The sequence below is a fragment of the Salvia splendens genome, chromosome 16, assembly GCF_004379255.2.
Source record: "Salvia splendens isolate huo1 chromosome 16, SspV2, whole genome shotgun sequence".
Lineage (NCBI taxonomy): Eukaryota > Viridiplantae > Streptophyta > Magnoliopsida > Lamiales > Lamiaceae > Salvia > Salvia splendens.
In genome coordinates, this window is record NC_056047.1 from 14,176,694 (window position 1) to 14,192,991 (window position 16,298).

The 16,298-nt window shown below is 38.6% G+C and overlaps 2 protein-coding genes and 1 pseudogene across 2 annotated transcripts; 1 reads left to right on the forward strand and 2 right to left on the reverse strand.

Annotated features, from left to right (window-relative positions):
- Positions 1–5,043: 5,043 nt before the first annotated feature.
- LOC121771074 lies at positions 5,044–7,302 on the forward strand (annotated as a pseudogene).
- A 632-nt stretch (positions 7,303–7,934) lies between these two features.
- LOC121771997 lies at positions 7,935–11,984 on the reverse strand. Its single transcript, XM_042168909.1, has 3 exons — positions 11,648–11,984; positions 9,269–9,384; positions 7,935–9,125 (listed from the first exon to the last, which is right to left on the reverse strand). Exons 1-3 carry the CDS (start codon positions 11,771–11,773, stop codon positions 8,546–8,548), a joined length of 822 nt encoding a protein of 273 aa, XP_042024843.1. The 5' UTR covers positions 11,774–11,984; the 3' UTR covers positions 7,935–8,545.
- A 1,105-nt stretch (positions 11,985–13,089) lies between these two features.
- Positions 13,090–14,771, reverse strand: LOC121771996 (leucoanthocyanidin dioxygenase-like). Its single transcript, XM_042168908.1, has 2 exons — positions 14,198–14,771; positions 13,090–13,829 (listed from the first exon to the last, which is right to left on the reverse strand). The coding sequence occupies exons 1-2, from the start codon at positions 14,707–14,709 to the stop codon at positions 13,205–13,207; spliced, it is 1,137 nt and encodes a 378-aa protein (XP_042024842.1). The 5' UTR covers positions 14,710–14,771; the 3' UTR covers positions 13,090–13,204.
- Positions 14,772–16,298: the final 1,527 nt, after the last annotated feature.

Consider the following 16,298-nt stretch of genomic DNA (forward strand, 5'->3'; position numbering starts at 1 on the left):
ATTATAAAATAAATTGTTGTTATCGGCTTGAGAAAATCATAAAATACTTTTAATATTCATATTGCTGTTACTCTTAAAAACTCTTTCCTTTTTTAGTCATTTCCTAAAAATATTTTACGAAATTTATTTCTTTATATGATGAGGCTCATTTTTCACTAACACACTTTATTATTCTATCGAACTATTATTTTACTAATTTTATATTAAAATTAATATTGTTTTATAAAAAAAATTTAGAATACGGGTGGAATATTAATTAGACCGTTCAAACTTTATAAAAAAATAATAGTAATAACTAAGTTCCAATACAAAGCATATAACTTTTAATTTTATATATTATAATGATCAATATAATGGCATAACTTTATCAAATAAGGTGTAAAGTTGAATATGCCATAAGTATATCAATATAAGACAATTGATAAAGTTATGTCATAGCCATTTAAATCGTCAAGTTTGGTCAAACTTTGGTCTATCCCACAAAGTTTGAAACCACTAATTAAATCGCGAAGTTTCAAATTTTCTAGTTTATCGATTGGGTTGAATTTTAGATGGAATCTTTGCATCTCCACATTGAAATCCACCTTGAAATCTCAATCCAAGTTTAAGTTCAAGCTATTTGTGATTACACTTTGGATTAGGCACGCATCTTTTTAGCGATTTAAATCTCAATACATCTTGAAATCTCAATTCACGTCAACAAAGATTACACCTAAAATTCAACTCTGACATGAGTTTAAAGAAATGTTAAGAAAGATGCGTGGAAAAAGTTAGTAGAATAATGAATTAGTGGATTGTTAGTCATCTTTACCATTTATATTTATGGTAATTATGAACTGAGACTATTATTCACGGACGAACTAAAATAGAAAAACTGTGTTCGAGAATGACTGAGCAATTTTCGCCCAACGTGGCTTCACAATTTTTATCAGATTTTGCAAATCTGGTTCGGTTATAACTCAATTAGACACCAATGGCACTATTACATACATTCTCGCCCTTGAAGATATATGAATTGCTTTAGTAGAAGGAGGTTCAATCAGTGGCGGACGCAGAAAATATTATTAGTAGGGGCTGCATTATACCCTATATATATACTATACTCAATAAATTAATATATAAATAAATAAATGAATAAATATAATAAAAATTAATACTCTATTTAAAAAATAAAAAATACAACTATAAAAGTGGATAAACATTTTATACAAAAAATTATTCTAATGCATAAGTCAAATATTACTACGTCGTAAATATATATAAAAAAAGAGAGAGAGAATATATGAATCTAATTTGAACTATGTCGTAAATATAAAAACAAAGAGAGAGAGAGACAATGTATGAATCTAATTTGAACTTAACTCTGAATTCAAAAAAAATCTCCAATTCTAACATCTTAAACTCAGATCAAATAATAGTCAGCCAATTTACCTAAAAAAATAATAAATTAAATGTACATTATTATAAATAGACTTATCATTTTTTGTAAATTATTGTGAATATAGTGGAAAATAAATAATGAAATGTTCTGTTATATACAAAATTATACTCCTTCCGTCCCATAAAAATATGTGCATTTTCCATTTTCATCAGCCCCACAAAAATATGTGCATTCATTTTTTGGAAAATTATATCAATTTAATAATGTAGGTCTCACTGTCCATTAACATTACTTTAACTACCGTTCTCATCCCCTCTCTTATTTACCATACAATTCTCCTCATCGTTCTTACTTAATCAATTTTATCTTAACTTATGTGTCATATCCATTGCCCATATTTTTATAGGACGGAGGGAGTACGATATTCAATAGAGCAAATATCAATTACTAGTAAATTACTTATAACCTCTCATTCATGTAGGCTAGCTATTAACAACAAAGATTTGATACCTACTAAATTTATAATTTGGTACTACATTATATACTTTCAGAATGATTAATGGAAAAGTACTAAATTAAAAACTATATTATCAACTTAGTATTTTTACACTCCCTACATGAAAATTGAACACGTTATTATTATAAAGAAAATATTTTGACAATTAAAATTTTTAAATTGATTGCACTTTTAATTTGAATGCATCTATTGACATTAAGGGCATGAATAACCCCGTCCCCATTTCCGGCCCCAAGTCCCCTCCACGTCATCATTCCTCTACAATTGAGGCCCAGGCCCCAACTCCTCTAACCCTGCAGGCCGAAACTCGGGCCGCAACTAATAAATAACACTATTCACAACTCCAACCTATTTTAAACGTAAAATAAAAAACGCCAGAAATTTATAACACGGAAAATTTAATTTCGCCGAATACTGCAAAAGTACAACATAGAAATTTTAAAACTGAAAATAAAAAAAAAATATCGTCAATGCTGGAAAACGTTGGTGCGAGTCCAAATTTCTTCGATTAGATCAGCTTGGAGGCGAGTTTGTTGTTCCTCTTGGCGCATCGCAGCTGAACGGGCCATGACATTGCGGATGTCGGGAGGAAGGCCCTGCACGGGCGGCTCGGTGACAACGTAGTCACTCCCGGTGCTGGCGAGCGGATCGTCACTCCACAAAGTGACGTTATCTTGCTCGTCCTCAACGATCATGTTATGCATTATGATATATGCATACATGATGTCGGCGATGTGTGACTGCTGCCAACCACGGACCGCTCCCTTCACGATAGTCCACCGTGATTGGAGGACTCTGAATGCACGCTCGACATCTTTCCGAGCCGCCTCTTGCCTTTGGGTAAACATTGCCCTCCGATCGGTTGTCTGAGCTGTGATAGTCTTCACGAACACGGGCCATCGAGGGTAGATCCCGTCTGCCAGATAATACCCCATACTATACCGACGGGGGTTGGCCGTGAACTCTACGTTCGGTGCTCGCCCGGCACACAAGTCGTTGAACAATGGAGACTCTTTCAACACATTGAGGTCGTTGTTGGACCCTGCGACACCAAAGTAGGCATGTCAGATCCACAATCTGCAATCGGCAACGGCCTCCAACACAATCGTGGGATGCGTGCCCTTGTGCTCGCTAGTGTATTGTCCTCTCCAAGCCGTTGGATAATTCTTCCACTGCCAGTGCATACAGTCGATGCTTCCAAGCATCCCCGGGAAGCCGTGGGCCCGCTCGTGCATGTCGACCAACTTCCTAACGTCGTCGGTCGTTGGCTTTCTCAAGTACGTATCCTTGAATGCTTCGATGACTGCCCGACAGAATCTAGCGAGACACTCCCGTCCAGTAGGCTCGCTTACATGGAGATACTCATCGAACATATCTGATGTAGTTCCGTAAGCGAGTTGACGAATGGCAGACGTGCATTTCTGCAACGTCGATATACTTTGCCGGCCCACAGCATCGGTAGTTTGGCTGAAATACATGTCATGAGCTACAATTGTGTTGACGATGCGTAGGAACAAAGGCATCCGCATCCGGAACCGGCAACGGAACATCTGATCACTGCATCGCGGATCTCTAGAGAAATAATCCGTGAAAAGCCGCAAGGCAGCTTGTTCACGGTCTCGGTGAATATACATTCGGGTATGTGGCACCCGGGTTTGTTGTTCGTTCCAAGCTTGAATAGCAGCTTGGTAGCATTCAACTTCGTTGTTGATTTCTTCTTGGATTGCCGGTAGCGCCTCTGCTAACACCCAAGACATTTTATCTTCGAATATTCTTCGACGAGGAGGCATTTTTTCGAATTATAGGAAGAGATTTGAAGTTGAATGTGAAGTTGAATGTGTATGAAAATGAAGTAGTATTTTATAAAAAAAATTCGAATTTTAAAAAAATCTGTTGCGGCCCGGCCCGAACACAAATAACCCTGGGCCGGGCCGCGTTGCGTCACGTCCCGAGCCGCATAACCCCGTCCCAGGCCGGGCCGCGGGACGGTCACCAGGCCGGGAACGCGGCCCCAGGCCGTGCCGCTCATTCGTCTAACGCGTGGGACGGGCCGGGACTCACGATTTGCGGCCCGGCCCGTAGCGTTATTCATGCTCTAATGATCAACTAGCCCACATATTCTGCACCATTCACGAGGAAGCTTTTTTGAATAAAATAATATTAGGCGTCTACTTCTTCCTTCAAACAAGTAGGCCATTTTTATCTCTATGATTTCACCTCTGCAATTTTTTTGATTCCAAGTTAATTTGAAAAAATTTCATAAACACTCTTTAGCCCTTCCCAAGTTAATATCATTGAAGAGTAAATCATCAGAATTGGAAGGGCTAAGAGTGTTTACGAAATTTTTGGGAGGGGCTTATGCCCTTCCTTCCTCCCTCCTTATTGTGTCGGTCACTGGGTTCAATCATATTTCATTGCAATTGCTTGTTTCCGCTTGCCAATCGATAGGAAAAGTTGCAAATTGCATTCAATTCTCGCTTCAATAAGTTCAAAGGAATTATGTTGCAGAGTAGAATTGAAGAAATAATTAACTGCACGATTACTTAATCTCTAAAATGTGGGAGAAAGATGAGCTTGGGGAAAAATGACGTGGTAAGACGCTGAGTGGCGCTTATTTTTGGTGCTCATCTCCCATATCAATCTTCCATTAACTTCATATTCCACTTACTAATTATTTTTATATTTTATTATTAAATTACTTTATCTGTTGCGCCTAAAATGATAGTAGTACATTTCTTAGTGGACACCAGTAGTTATTAGTTAATTTAATTAATTGAAGAGAGAAAGAATAAGTGCAAGTATTTAATGGAGGAAAAAAAAAGTGAAAATTTAAATGAAAAAAGAAAAGAGTAATAAAATGTACTCCTACTACTATTAATTGAACAATTATTAGGGGAGCAGATGGAATATCTGTTTTATTCTTTTCCATCTGTACTTTCCTCAAAACAAAATGATGGTGGTAACTGTTGCAAATAGTATTAATTTATAATCAAAAGTCAAACTTACTTATGCATATCCAATACGAAGAAGATCATACCACATTTACTAAAGAATTCATTTAATACAAAAAAAGTGTGCATCGTACTGTATAATTAAATGGTCATCATCAGCTTCTATACATTCTTCCACTGAAATAATAGTTGCAAGCAGTTTACGAGTATGAGATTCCCATGTTTCCTACTTGTGATCTGCATCTGCTTATTCAATTTTGTAAAAGCAGAAGAAACTCTAGAGACGTACATCGTCCACATCGACCCACAAATCAACAATATTAATCAATATTCATTTTTGGCAGCCAATGGCGAGCTCCAGCCACGTCTTCTCCATCGCTACAACCACGTTTTCTCAGGTTTCTCAGCAAGACTATCGGCAGCCGAAGTGAAAGCCATGGAAAATACAGAGGGCTTCGTGTCGGCATGGCGCGAAAATGTTTACAAGCTCCACACAACCCACACTCCAATTATGGAAACTCTTCCAATTATGGAAAGGCCGTCATAATCGGCATCCTAGACTCCGGGATCACACCTGGCCACCCCTCATTCAGCGACGAGGGGGTCCCACCCCCTCCCGCCAAATGGAAGGGTCAGTGTGACTTCAAATCCTCAGGCTGTAACAACAAGCTCATCGGAGCGACAAGCTTCCTTACCGAAAGCCCGAGCCCGGTCGATAAGCAAGGACACGGCACGCACACTTCCAGCACGGCGGGCGGGAATTTCGTGACAGGCGCCAGTGTTTTTGGCAGCGCATACGGCACGGCGTCTGGAGTTGCGCCGCTGGCTCACGTGGCCATGTACAAAGTCTGCGGAGCCAGCGACTGCTCCGAGAGCGTCGTGCTTGCAGGAATGGACGCCGCTATCGGAGACGGCGTGGACATAATCTCAATGTCGCTGGGTCGTCCATCGTCCCCTTTTTACGGCGACAGCATAGCGGTAGGCGCGTTCCGGGCGGTGGAGAAGGGGGTCTTCGTCAGCTGCTCCGCTGGGAATACTGGACCTTCCTCTGGTTCCGTCTCCAACGCTGCGCCATGGATCCTCACTGTCGGCGCTAGCACCGTTGATAGAAGATTGGCGGCCACGGTAGTGCTCGGAGACGGCCAGAAATTGAGCGGGGAAGCGGTGTACCAGCCACGTAACTTCTCCTCTGCCGGTTTGGCATTGGTTTTTCCTGGCGCCAGAAGTGCTACTTCTTCCGAATGCCATCCGGGCACGTTGGATAAAGCCGAGGTTGTGATAGAAATCCGCACAAGTGTTCCATTCTAAAACTAATTAACTTCTGCGGTTTCAGTTCTCTTTTTACACTGATATTTATTTAAATTTTTTTTTTTCATTTGGCAACAGGTTGCTGGAAAGATTGTCATGTGTGAAAAAGGCATACCAGTCGCCACAGCTGCCGAAACCGTGAAAAACGCCGGTGGCATTGCCATGATTTTGATGAACAAAGGACCCGCAGGCTACAGTATAAACTTAAGATCCGATCAAACACTTCCCATGTCGCAGCTCCCCTTCAAAGACGCCGTCAAAATCAAAACCTACCTAAAAAAACACTTCCGCTCCAACCGCCAAAATAGTGTTCCAAGGAACTCAGATAGGCGACCCCCACGCCCCATTAGTAGCATCATTTTCGTCAAGAAAGTCATGGAGTCCTCAAACCCGACATCATTGGACCCGGAAGCAACATTCTCGCAGCTTGGATCGGAGGTCAATTCAACATCATCTCGGGCACCTCCATGTCGTGCCCCCATCTCAGCGGCGTGGCAGCGCTGCTGAAAAGCGCGCACCCGGACTGGTCGCCAGCCGCAGTTAAGTCCGCCATGATGACTACCGCGGACCGTGTCAACCTCAGTGACAAACCAATAGAAGATCAAAACTACCTCACTGCTAACCCTTACTCAACAGGTAGTGGCCAAGTCAATCCTACGAAAGCGAATAATCCCGGCCTGGTTTACGAGCTTCAACCGGAGAGCTACATTCCCTACTTGTGTGGCTTGAATTACACCGACTGGCAAGTCGGCCTCATCGTTCAGCGAAAGGTGAATTGCTTGAGTGTGAAACCTATTGCCGATGCAGAATTCAACTACCCAGCGTTTTCAATCAATCTTGGATCATCGGCTAAGTCATACAAGGACGGTTACAAATGTTGGTGAATCGAATTCGGTGTACCATGTTGAGATCGTAGCGCCACAAAAGGTGAGTGTGAGCGTGGAGCCAACGCAACTGATATTTTCAAAAGTGGGACAAAAACTGAGTTATACAGTCAACTTCACCCGCTTATCTAATCCGACTCCGACCGTGGAAACTGTTTCTCAAGGATTGCTTAGCTGGATTTCTGCCAACCATGTGGTCGCCTCTCCGATCGGACTTACATATGAACATCGTTAACTTGTCTTCAAATTCAAGTATCCTGAAACGGGCACTATAATAAAATTTGTTGTTATTGAAAGTCTCGATTACTTATGGCATACTTTAATTTTAGGTGCATTTTCATAAATAAGTATTCATGCGTTTAATATATTCCCAAATTCACTAATCTCTTCGAAATTTAATTGTCTGTACACATAATTATTATTATGTGTATACTGAAACTATTCCCCATCTGAAATAATTCACATAAACTTGAAAAATCATGAAGCAAATTAAAGGTCTGAAGGCTGAACAACAAGTTAACATAAAGAAGCATCCACAATGGTGGACAATTGTCCGGACAATCTCCCAAGATCGTCCTCTTCCGACGATCGTCCGCCCATTGCAGAGGGAAGGACGATCGGGCGACCGATCTTGCAGAGGGTTTCTCTATTTATTTAAACAGACAAAAAAAGATTCGATATAAAGCGACTGATAAAAAAAATAGGAAAGTCCAAAAGCCATTAACGGGAGCGCAGAGTTGTATTCAGGAAAAAAATTCTCCGCAGGTGGTGAAGAAAGCTCATATATATTAGAATAGTTGTCTAAACGAGAGTACACAAATATTGCGACGCCAATTAGCAAACTGCAAATCTTGAATTTCTTGCATGCTACTAAGCGAAAAAACAGCCATAGCTGACAACTGAATGAGAATATTTATAATTTATAATTTTCAAATTTTCCACACAAGCAGAATTCCCTTGAATCCTTTCTTCCATCTTAGGAAGTACTTAACACATACAAAGAGGGCTGGGCTTTCAAGCAGAAATCCGGTCAACAAATGAGGGGATATACCTACAAGCGAATTAGAGCATGCAACTCACATGTGCTTCCCATCATATAACAACATCATGGGACTTTGCTTGTAAACAGTTCCCAAGTGCTTTTATACGTACAAGTACACCTATCAATCAGTCATGATCAAGAAATTTCCTCAAACAAGATTTGTCCAAGCCATGAGATCAGCTCGAAAGATCTTAGTCCAGCTGATATAAAACTAAGAAATGAAGGAAGATTAGCCAATCCTTGGGTTTGGTTTCTAGGTAAAGCCTAAGTTTCATAACCTAGTCGGCATTGTTAAAATATATGCAAAATTAGTACTTACCCTGGCCTCTAACTGGATGCTTCATGCACCCAATCAAAATAACTTGCTTTTGGATTCAAGATTAGATCCCCTCACAGAATTGAATCTTTCCCATGTCAAAAAGTGTCATAAAATAGTGCTGAAACATAGAGCTGCATGGTTACTCATCCAAATCCAGGAGGCACATCAGGATCTTCATCGCTAGCATCTCCTGAATGCTTATGCTTGAGCACAGAAGAAAATCCAGGTGGAGCATCGTAATCCAGATTGTCAGGCTCTTCTAAATCATCCAACTGCCAGCTTTCCCCCACTTTTGCTTTAATTGCTTTTCGCTTATGACGATTTGGCCTATCAACATTGTTCATTTGGTTCTTCTTCTTGTTCCGCCTAAGAGCAAATCCTATTGGTTCATTTAAGCCTTCATCTGAAAGTGTATCACTTGGCCTATCAACATTGTTCATTTGATTCTTCTTGCTCCTCTTAAGAGCAAATCCTATTGGTTCATTTAAGTCTTCATCTGAAAGTGTATCACTAGCCGCAAAAGCGCCTGTAGCATCACGAGATTCTAGCTTATTGACTGGTGATGAATCCTTTCTTGAAGAGGACTCGCCATTGTCCTTGCCTCCAGGATTTGATAGTTTATCATATACCGACTGTACAGTTTCTTTTATTTCAGACTGCATGCCATCAGCAGATTTAATTATATTCCACAAACTATCAGATACTTGGTTCATCAGCTTGTCCCTGAAATATAGAGGATTCAAATGAAAATTCAAGAACCGTGCATTTTGTAGAAACTCTGACAGAGTATCAAACTCCCCATGCAAGTTTTTGACACAACTATAATTTATATTTGTGTCAGCAGCAAATCTGAAGAGTTATCTTACCCAATTTCTTGGTGTATTGCATCAGAAAGCTGATGTGGTTTCATAGACTCCGCTCCTGGACGACTTAGTGATGCTGATTGTTTAACCATCGATATAATATTGCTTCGCAATTCTTCCTGTTGATAATTACAGAACGACTGTTATATATCAGAATACAGGAACAGATAATAGTGGGAGGCAGGGAAAAGATAATTTTATAGTTCATTCACGGTATCAGTTCTAAAATTATATTCCTCTCCTCCAATGATTTTTTTTCACAAAAAATAAAATAAAATTCATTGTTATGGTTCAGTATAATAAAATGCCTATATACTTATCCTACCTACTCATATTGCAGTTGCAGTTGCAGTTGCAGCAAAGTCACGGCGTGGAATCTAACAGGAACTAGGCCAAAATATTCATTCCCAATGTATATTTGCCTTTATATGGTACGACAATATTGGAACCAACTCCAACGATACTTTTATAGCAAAACTAACATTTAAAGTTATGGTTCGGTATGCTGAAATGGTCTTATACGTATCCACACTTCAACGTGTCCCAATTTCAATAAAGTCATGAAACTGAATCTGACAGAAATTAGCCAAATAATCTCTTCATGTATATTTTAATTCATATTTTGAGTTCTCTTTCCATCGCAAATTGGCAATACAATAATTATGAAACCAACTCAAATGAGTTTTCACCAAAAATTAATATTCACACAGTTTTCAATCTGTGATATCCCCAATTAGCCTAGCCTATTTCTATGGGACAGAGGGAGTATATAGTACTCCTATCTAAGAAAAAAATGTAACATGCATCTGCAAATATTTAGGGAATCCTTTATTAAAAATAGTTTTGATTATGATGAGTGCTCTTCTTGGACCACCTACAAAAAGTACAAATACTATTCTAGAGTTTCGACTTAAAGCTTCTAGTCTTTTCTTACATACAGTGGTGACAAGGTACACTGACTATCCTACTCTACTTAAATATATATACAATATAGGTGAAATTACAGTTAAGTAACCTCTTGATCCTTAAGAAAACAATTTTAACAATTCACTTTGCAACTTTCAGTCCTTCACCCAACCCTTTAGCTGAATTTAAAATAGGTGTACATTGACCATACAGTGAGTCACAGAGGTATTTTTATATATTGATAAAATACCAATAAGTGGTCTTTACGCTGCTACCATGATTTTGGCCCTGTAACAATCTGGTTCAGAACTCTCCTACCAGCATAGATGTCAACTTGTCAAGTACTTATATCAGATTCAACACAAATACCCATTTTTGAAGGTTTTCTCTGCAAGTACACTTTCTTACTTAACACAAGCTCTATTTTTACAAACTTTGAAAGAAGGACAAGACAATTAGTCTTGCATTTCAAAGTGTATAAAAGAGTGGAGTATAATGAATCTCATACATCAAGGTAGCAAGGGGACTAACGCCATCCAACAAAGGTTAGATGTTTCTTATATCAATGCCATCCATGATTTGGCAACCTGTTTATCTCAACTCTCCATCTCTAGATTGTTTTATAGCACTATATATTGAATTATCTGTTTCACAACAGAGTTCATTCATCAAGTTTTCCATACGCCTTGAAAATCTGTATAAGTTCTGAAGTTCATTTTTTTCCTTCTGAACCACACAAGACTAGGAACAGGAGAAAATGGGTGGAAATTGTTCTGTTCCATTCATGGCAATCACTGACATGGTGAATGTAAAGCCACTGCTACTTGTAAATTCCAAGCATTTGGGTCATTAAATACACATGCCATTGCTTAAACCTTACCGTGCATTTATAATGTTGCAGTATTAGGTGTATGTAATACTGTCAAGAACTAAAGGATCCAACCAAAACATAAACCTTTTACATTGCACCAGACATCAAAAAGCTTATCTCAAAATATAAAGTAAATAAACTGTAAAGCAAATTTCAACCAAACTATTATGAACTTAGACATCACTACACTGCATTCTGCAGTTACCCACAAAATAAAAGATTACGTACAATCTTTGGAGGAAAATTCCTCAACAAGAGTCCAATAACAGACCGTTTGGCAGAGTTAACTTAGTTTAGTGAACAAGAAAATACTAACAAAAATACAAAATTCAAATTTCATTTTGCTTATTCAGGTTTAAATTTACCACGCTAGGAAAACACCAGCAATTCATCCTTATCCAACAAAGTAAATAAGGCCAAATCTATTAAGGAGGAAGCACCAGTTTCAAGGTTGCAACTATTGGCGAGAAAACTATTTAAGTTCACCATAGCACATATGCACCGGACAGTAAATACAGCAGCTAATTCAATAAAGCACAGCAAAGTAGGTGTGTACAAAGCCTAACAAAATTCGCCAATTAAATGCCGTGAGGCAGAAAACTCACATTGTCCTTGAGTTTACGGATGATTTTTCGGCGAAGGCGATCAAAATCGCCGTCGTCTTTGAGGGTCGAAATGACATCTTCGGGTTTGACACGGCCGCCGCTGCCGTTGGAGGCCGTGTCTACCATCGGACCCAATTTGTCGAACTTGCGAATTGGTGATTTTCTACTCGAAAGAAAAGGGAAGATAGAAAAGGGAATAATTGAAAGAATAAAAGAATTGCAATTTTTGGACGGAATTTCAGTGATTTTGTTTATAATAATGAATCAATTGCAAAGCGTCTGGGGAGAGTGGAGGCCGAGCTGAACGGTTCGTTGACACAAAAGGAAGGTTGGTATATTTAAAAGTGAAGACACGATGGTATGTTACATAGACTTCCGAAGTAGGTTTATGTGCGCTCAGGCACGTGATGAAACGAGCCTATTGTGTGGCCAGGCCACTCATATAATTTTGTATTTTAAATAAAAAAATATATTTTAAAGATTTTATTAAATTATTTTTTCATTACTAATATTCTAGATTCATGGAGAAAATTAAATGAAGTAAAAAATATATTCATTTCAAACTACTCCATGGTTAAAATACGTTTGTCCTCAAGATTGAAATTAGAAAGCAACATTCATCTCCATCACCATCACCATCGTCATCATCATCAATGGTGTGTGCCTTACGTGGTACTAGGACGTCCTTGACTCCTTGTTCATATTATGTATTAGTGCATCATAATTCACAACATTATTATTATAGACGAATGAACAAATGTTGCTAATTTGGCATTCGAAGAGTTTGCAGTTCCTTGACTGCAAGTGACTATCATGCCTCAAGGCGCTCCGCCAAATCTTCGAGCATACGCAACTCGTCGTGAGTTGACACATGATAGAGAGCAACGGTTCGACCACGTTGATGATAGTAAATTATGAAAAAATAAGTGTTAATTATAGTTTAGATTATAAATGATACTTCTTCCGTTCGTAAATGAGTCTCATTTTTTTTTCTGGCACTGGTTTTAAGACATGTTAAGAAAATGGATGAAAGAAAATTAGTAGAATATAAGTTTATGTCAAATTAGTATATTTTAGTTTTAAATGATATGTAAGTGAAATGAGTTAGTAAAATATGAGGTCTTTTATCATTTATAGTAATAATAAACCGGGACTCCTATTCCAGAATGAAAGAAGTAATTAACAAAAGATTTAATATCAAGATTCTACACTACAAAACATTTACATAATAACATTCAATCTACTTAATAGAAATGACTTCAGATTCATGATGTGGGGAAACTTCAAATTAAGTTAATTAACGTTCACACTTCACCCACCATATCAAATTACTTCCTCCGCCCCTTATTAATTGTTCACTGTCATTTTTTTATTATAAATAATAAGTAGGTCTCACATTACATTAACTCATTTTAATCACATTTTACTATAAAACTAATATATATATAAAAGAGATACTCTATTCCTTTAATTTTTTCAACTCACTTCAAACTAAACACATAAACGTGATCATGCAATAACTCAAACAAGAAATACAACATATACATATAATTAAAATCAATTACTTGACTTATTCCCATCCATATTCTTCTCATCAACACCATCACCATCACCATCACCATCACCATCACCATCACTGTCGGTCTTCCTAAAGAGCTCCCCCTTGAGATGCTGAGCAAACGTGCGAGGCGTGAAGCGCGGCGGCTCAGCCTCGGAGACAGTCTCCGGCAGCGGCTGGAGGACGATCTTGTCCTTGTCCGGCTCACAGAAAACAGCCCAAGAAATCCGGACCTTGTCCTTGTTGACGAGTCCGCGGTGCAGGATGCTCTTGTACCTTCCGTTGCTCAGGATCTCGATCGTGTCTCCGATGTGCATGATTATGGAATTCGGCACGCATTTTGCGGTCACCCATTTGCCCTCGTAGAACACCTGGAGCCCCGGGACCATGTTGTGCAGGATGAAGGTGAGCGCGCTGACATCCGTGTGCGCCTCGACGCCAAGGGCCAGCTCCGGCTGGGGGCATTTCGGGTAGAAGTTTATCTTCATTTGGAGGATTAGATCCTCCGTACCACACACTTCTTTTTCTAGCCTGTCTTGTTCGAGCCCTAGCCCTATTGATAGCACCGATAGTATCTTCGTTGCTAGCCCTCGCACCTGCTTTGCATACTCGCTTGTAGCCGCTCTACACACACAAACAAAGGGTTCAGCGATGCTCACCCAAACTCAAATTAGTATGATATTAGTAGTACTATGTTTTGCTTTTAGGGACACTCCCCCCAAAAGGCCTTGTTCGGACTGTAGACTGTAACAGTAGTTTGATATTGTCAGCTTTGGGTCAAGCCTGCACGGATTTGTTTTTGGATCACTTTCAAAATGATTCAACTAATTGGGATTGGACAGGAATTATATACACCTTCCAACTTCCCCCAACACCCGACGTGGGATGGATTTGTACTCATCAGGCCTCGTACCGTTGGAGTATGAGTTGCACATTTTCTAATTATCTGGAGAAGTTAATATAATACACTAGTACTATTGAAGTGGACTTACATATAATCAGGAGGGTAATTGGGCCAAATAGACATGTCCCTTTTGTCCTCAGGCAGCACACAATGGAAAAAGTAGTCCTCCCACTCGAGCTGCCCACTGGCGTTGTTCGCCAGCTTGCTTCCGTAGCCCTGCACGTTCCCGGACGCCTGATCGTTGGCGTACTTCTCCTTCTCCTCCACCGGTAGCTCGAAAAACTCCTTCCCGGCAGCCTTGACACGGCTCGTCAGCTCCTCAGGTATACCGTGGTTCACCAGATGCATCACGCCCCATTCCATCGCCGCCTTCTTCACCTCCTCGTGGCACTTCTTCCGCGTCTCCTCGTCACTCGAATCGATCTTCTCCAGGTCAATCGTGGGCAGCTGCGGCCCCTCGTCGATGCTTTTTTCTTCGTCGAAAATGTCGCGGATGCTTTTGAGCTCTTCTTGGGGCCGGACGTAGTCTTTGGGGATCGTCTCCAGCTCGCTTCGGGCGAGTTCCTCCACCCGCGGCATTGGAGCCGTTGTAGCAACCATTCTTTTTGAAAGAGTTGGTTTTGTAGATGAAGGTTATGAAATGGAAGTATGTTGAGTGTAATTGCATGAGAGACGTGTGTCTATTAATAGGTAGGAAAGAGACGAGCAAAATGGCAAGTATTGTTGACTGGGGGGTGGAGGCATATGACATGAGATAAGTTTGGTGATGAAAAGTAATTTTTATTTTTAAATAAATACTTATAAAATAGTCTAATTATTAGTGGGATATAAGCAACAGAGGATCCCATTAGTGGTGGTGGTAAGTTCAATTGGTTGGTTAAGGTTTTTGGTATATCTCTGTTTGTAATAGTATGATATTAGAATGAATCCATATTACACAGTTTAGCAACATGCATGCCCACTATTATATAACACCGACAAAAACTCTGACGTGAACATTCATATGAGGCTCTTTTCTATTAAATCATCTTTCTATAACTAATATACAGTTAATTAAGTAATTTATGTGCTACATTAGTGGCATGGCTATTTATTGTCCACAACGACCAGAACCCCTAGTTTGAGAGTTGGTTATACCTAACAAATAAATCCTGATGGTGCAATTCGACTATCTATTAGTGTAACTTATAACCGAAATAATATATATATATATATATATATATATATATATATATATATATATATATATATATATATATATATATAGGGAGATGATCAAAATAAGTATGTGTTTAAATCCAGAAATACAGACCAAATCTTGGCCCTAGGATTAGATGATCTAATGGTCAATAATTAACCAAAAACACGGAAGGTCATAATTAAGCAATTTTAGGTCATATTATAATATTTGGGTTTAATGTCATGCTAAGATCGTTTTAGGTCATGCTTTGTTAGCATGACCTAAAAATTACCTAATTATGACCTAAAAGTGACCTAATTATGATATTGTTCTGCGTTTCTGTATTTAAATCTAGTTTTGCATAGATCAAAACCCTATATATATATATATATATATATATATATGTATTTGATCAAAACAAGTATTGGCTTAAACCAAGAAATGCAGACGGTTTTCTGTCCATTGGATTAGCCAATCTAATCTTAAGATTACATTAATTAACGGCTAGATTTATTGGGTAGATATTAATATTTTAATTACCTATAATCTTAAAAGGTTAATTATGTAAATTGCATTATGTCGTTAGTTATAGTATTTCCTATAATTTTGCTCCGTCATCTAATGTTCCTTTTATATGATCATGACCTATATTTTCATCTATTATGACATATTAGAATAAATTAAATTTTTGTGGTATAAAACATAATCCCTGTGTTATGACTTGAATGTAATTATATTTTGACCCTATTTTACCATGTTTTTTATTATGACACATAACATTAATTAGTATGACCTAATGATATGTCTATATTTTTGGGTAATTTTTTTTGTCGTGCTTGAATTGTAAAGGCGTTTTTAGTATGGTTATGCCATAAAATCCCTGTGTTATGACTTGAATGTAATTATATTTTGACCCTATTTTACCATATTTTTTATTATGACACATAACATTAATTAGTATGACCCAAAGATATGTCTATATTTTTGGGGAATTGTTTTTTGTCGTGCT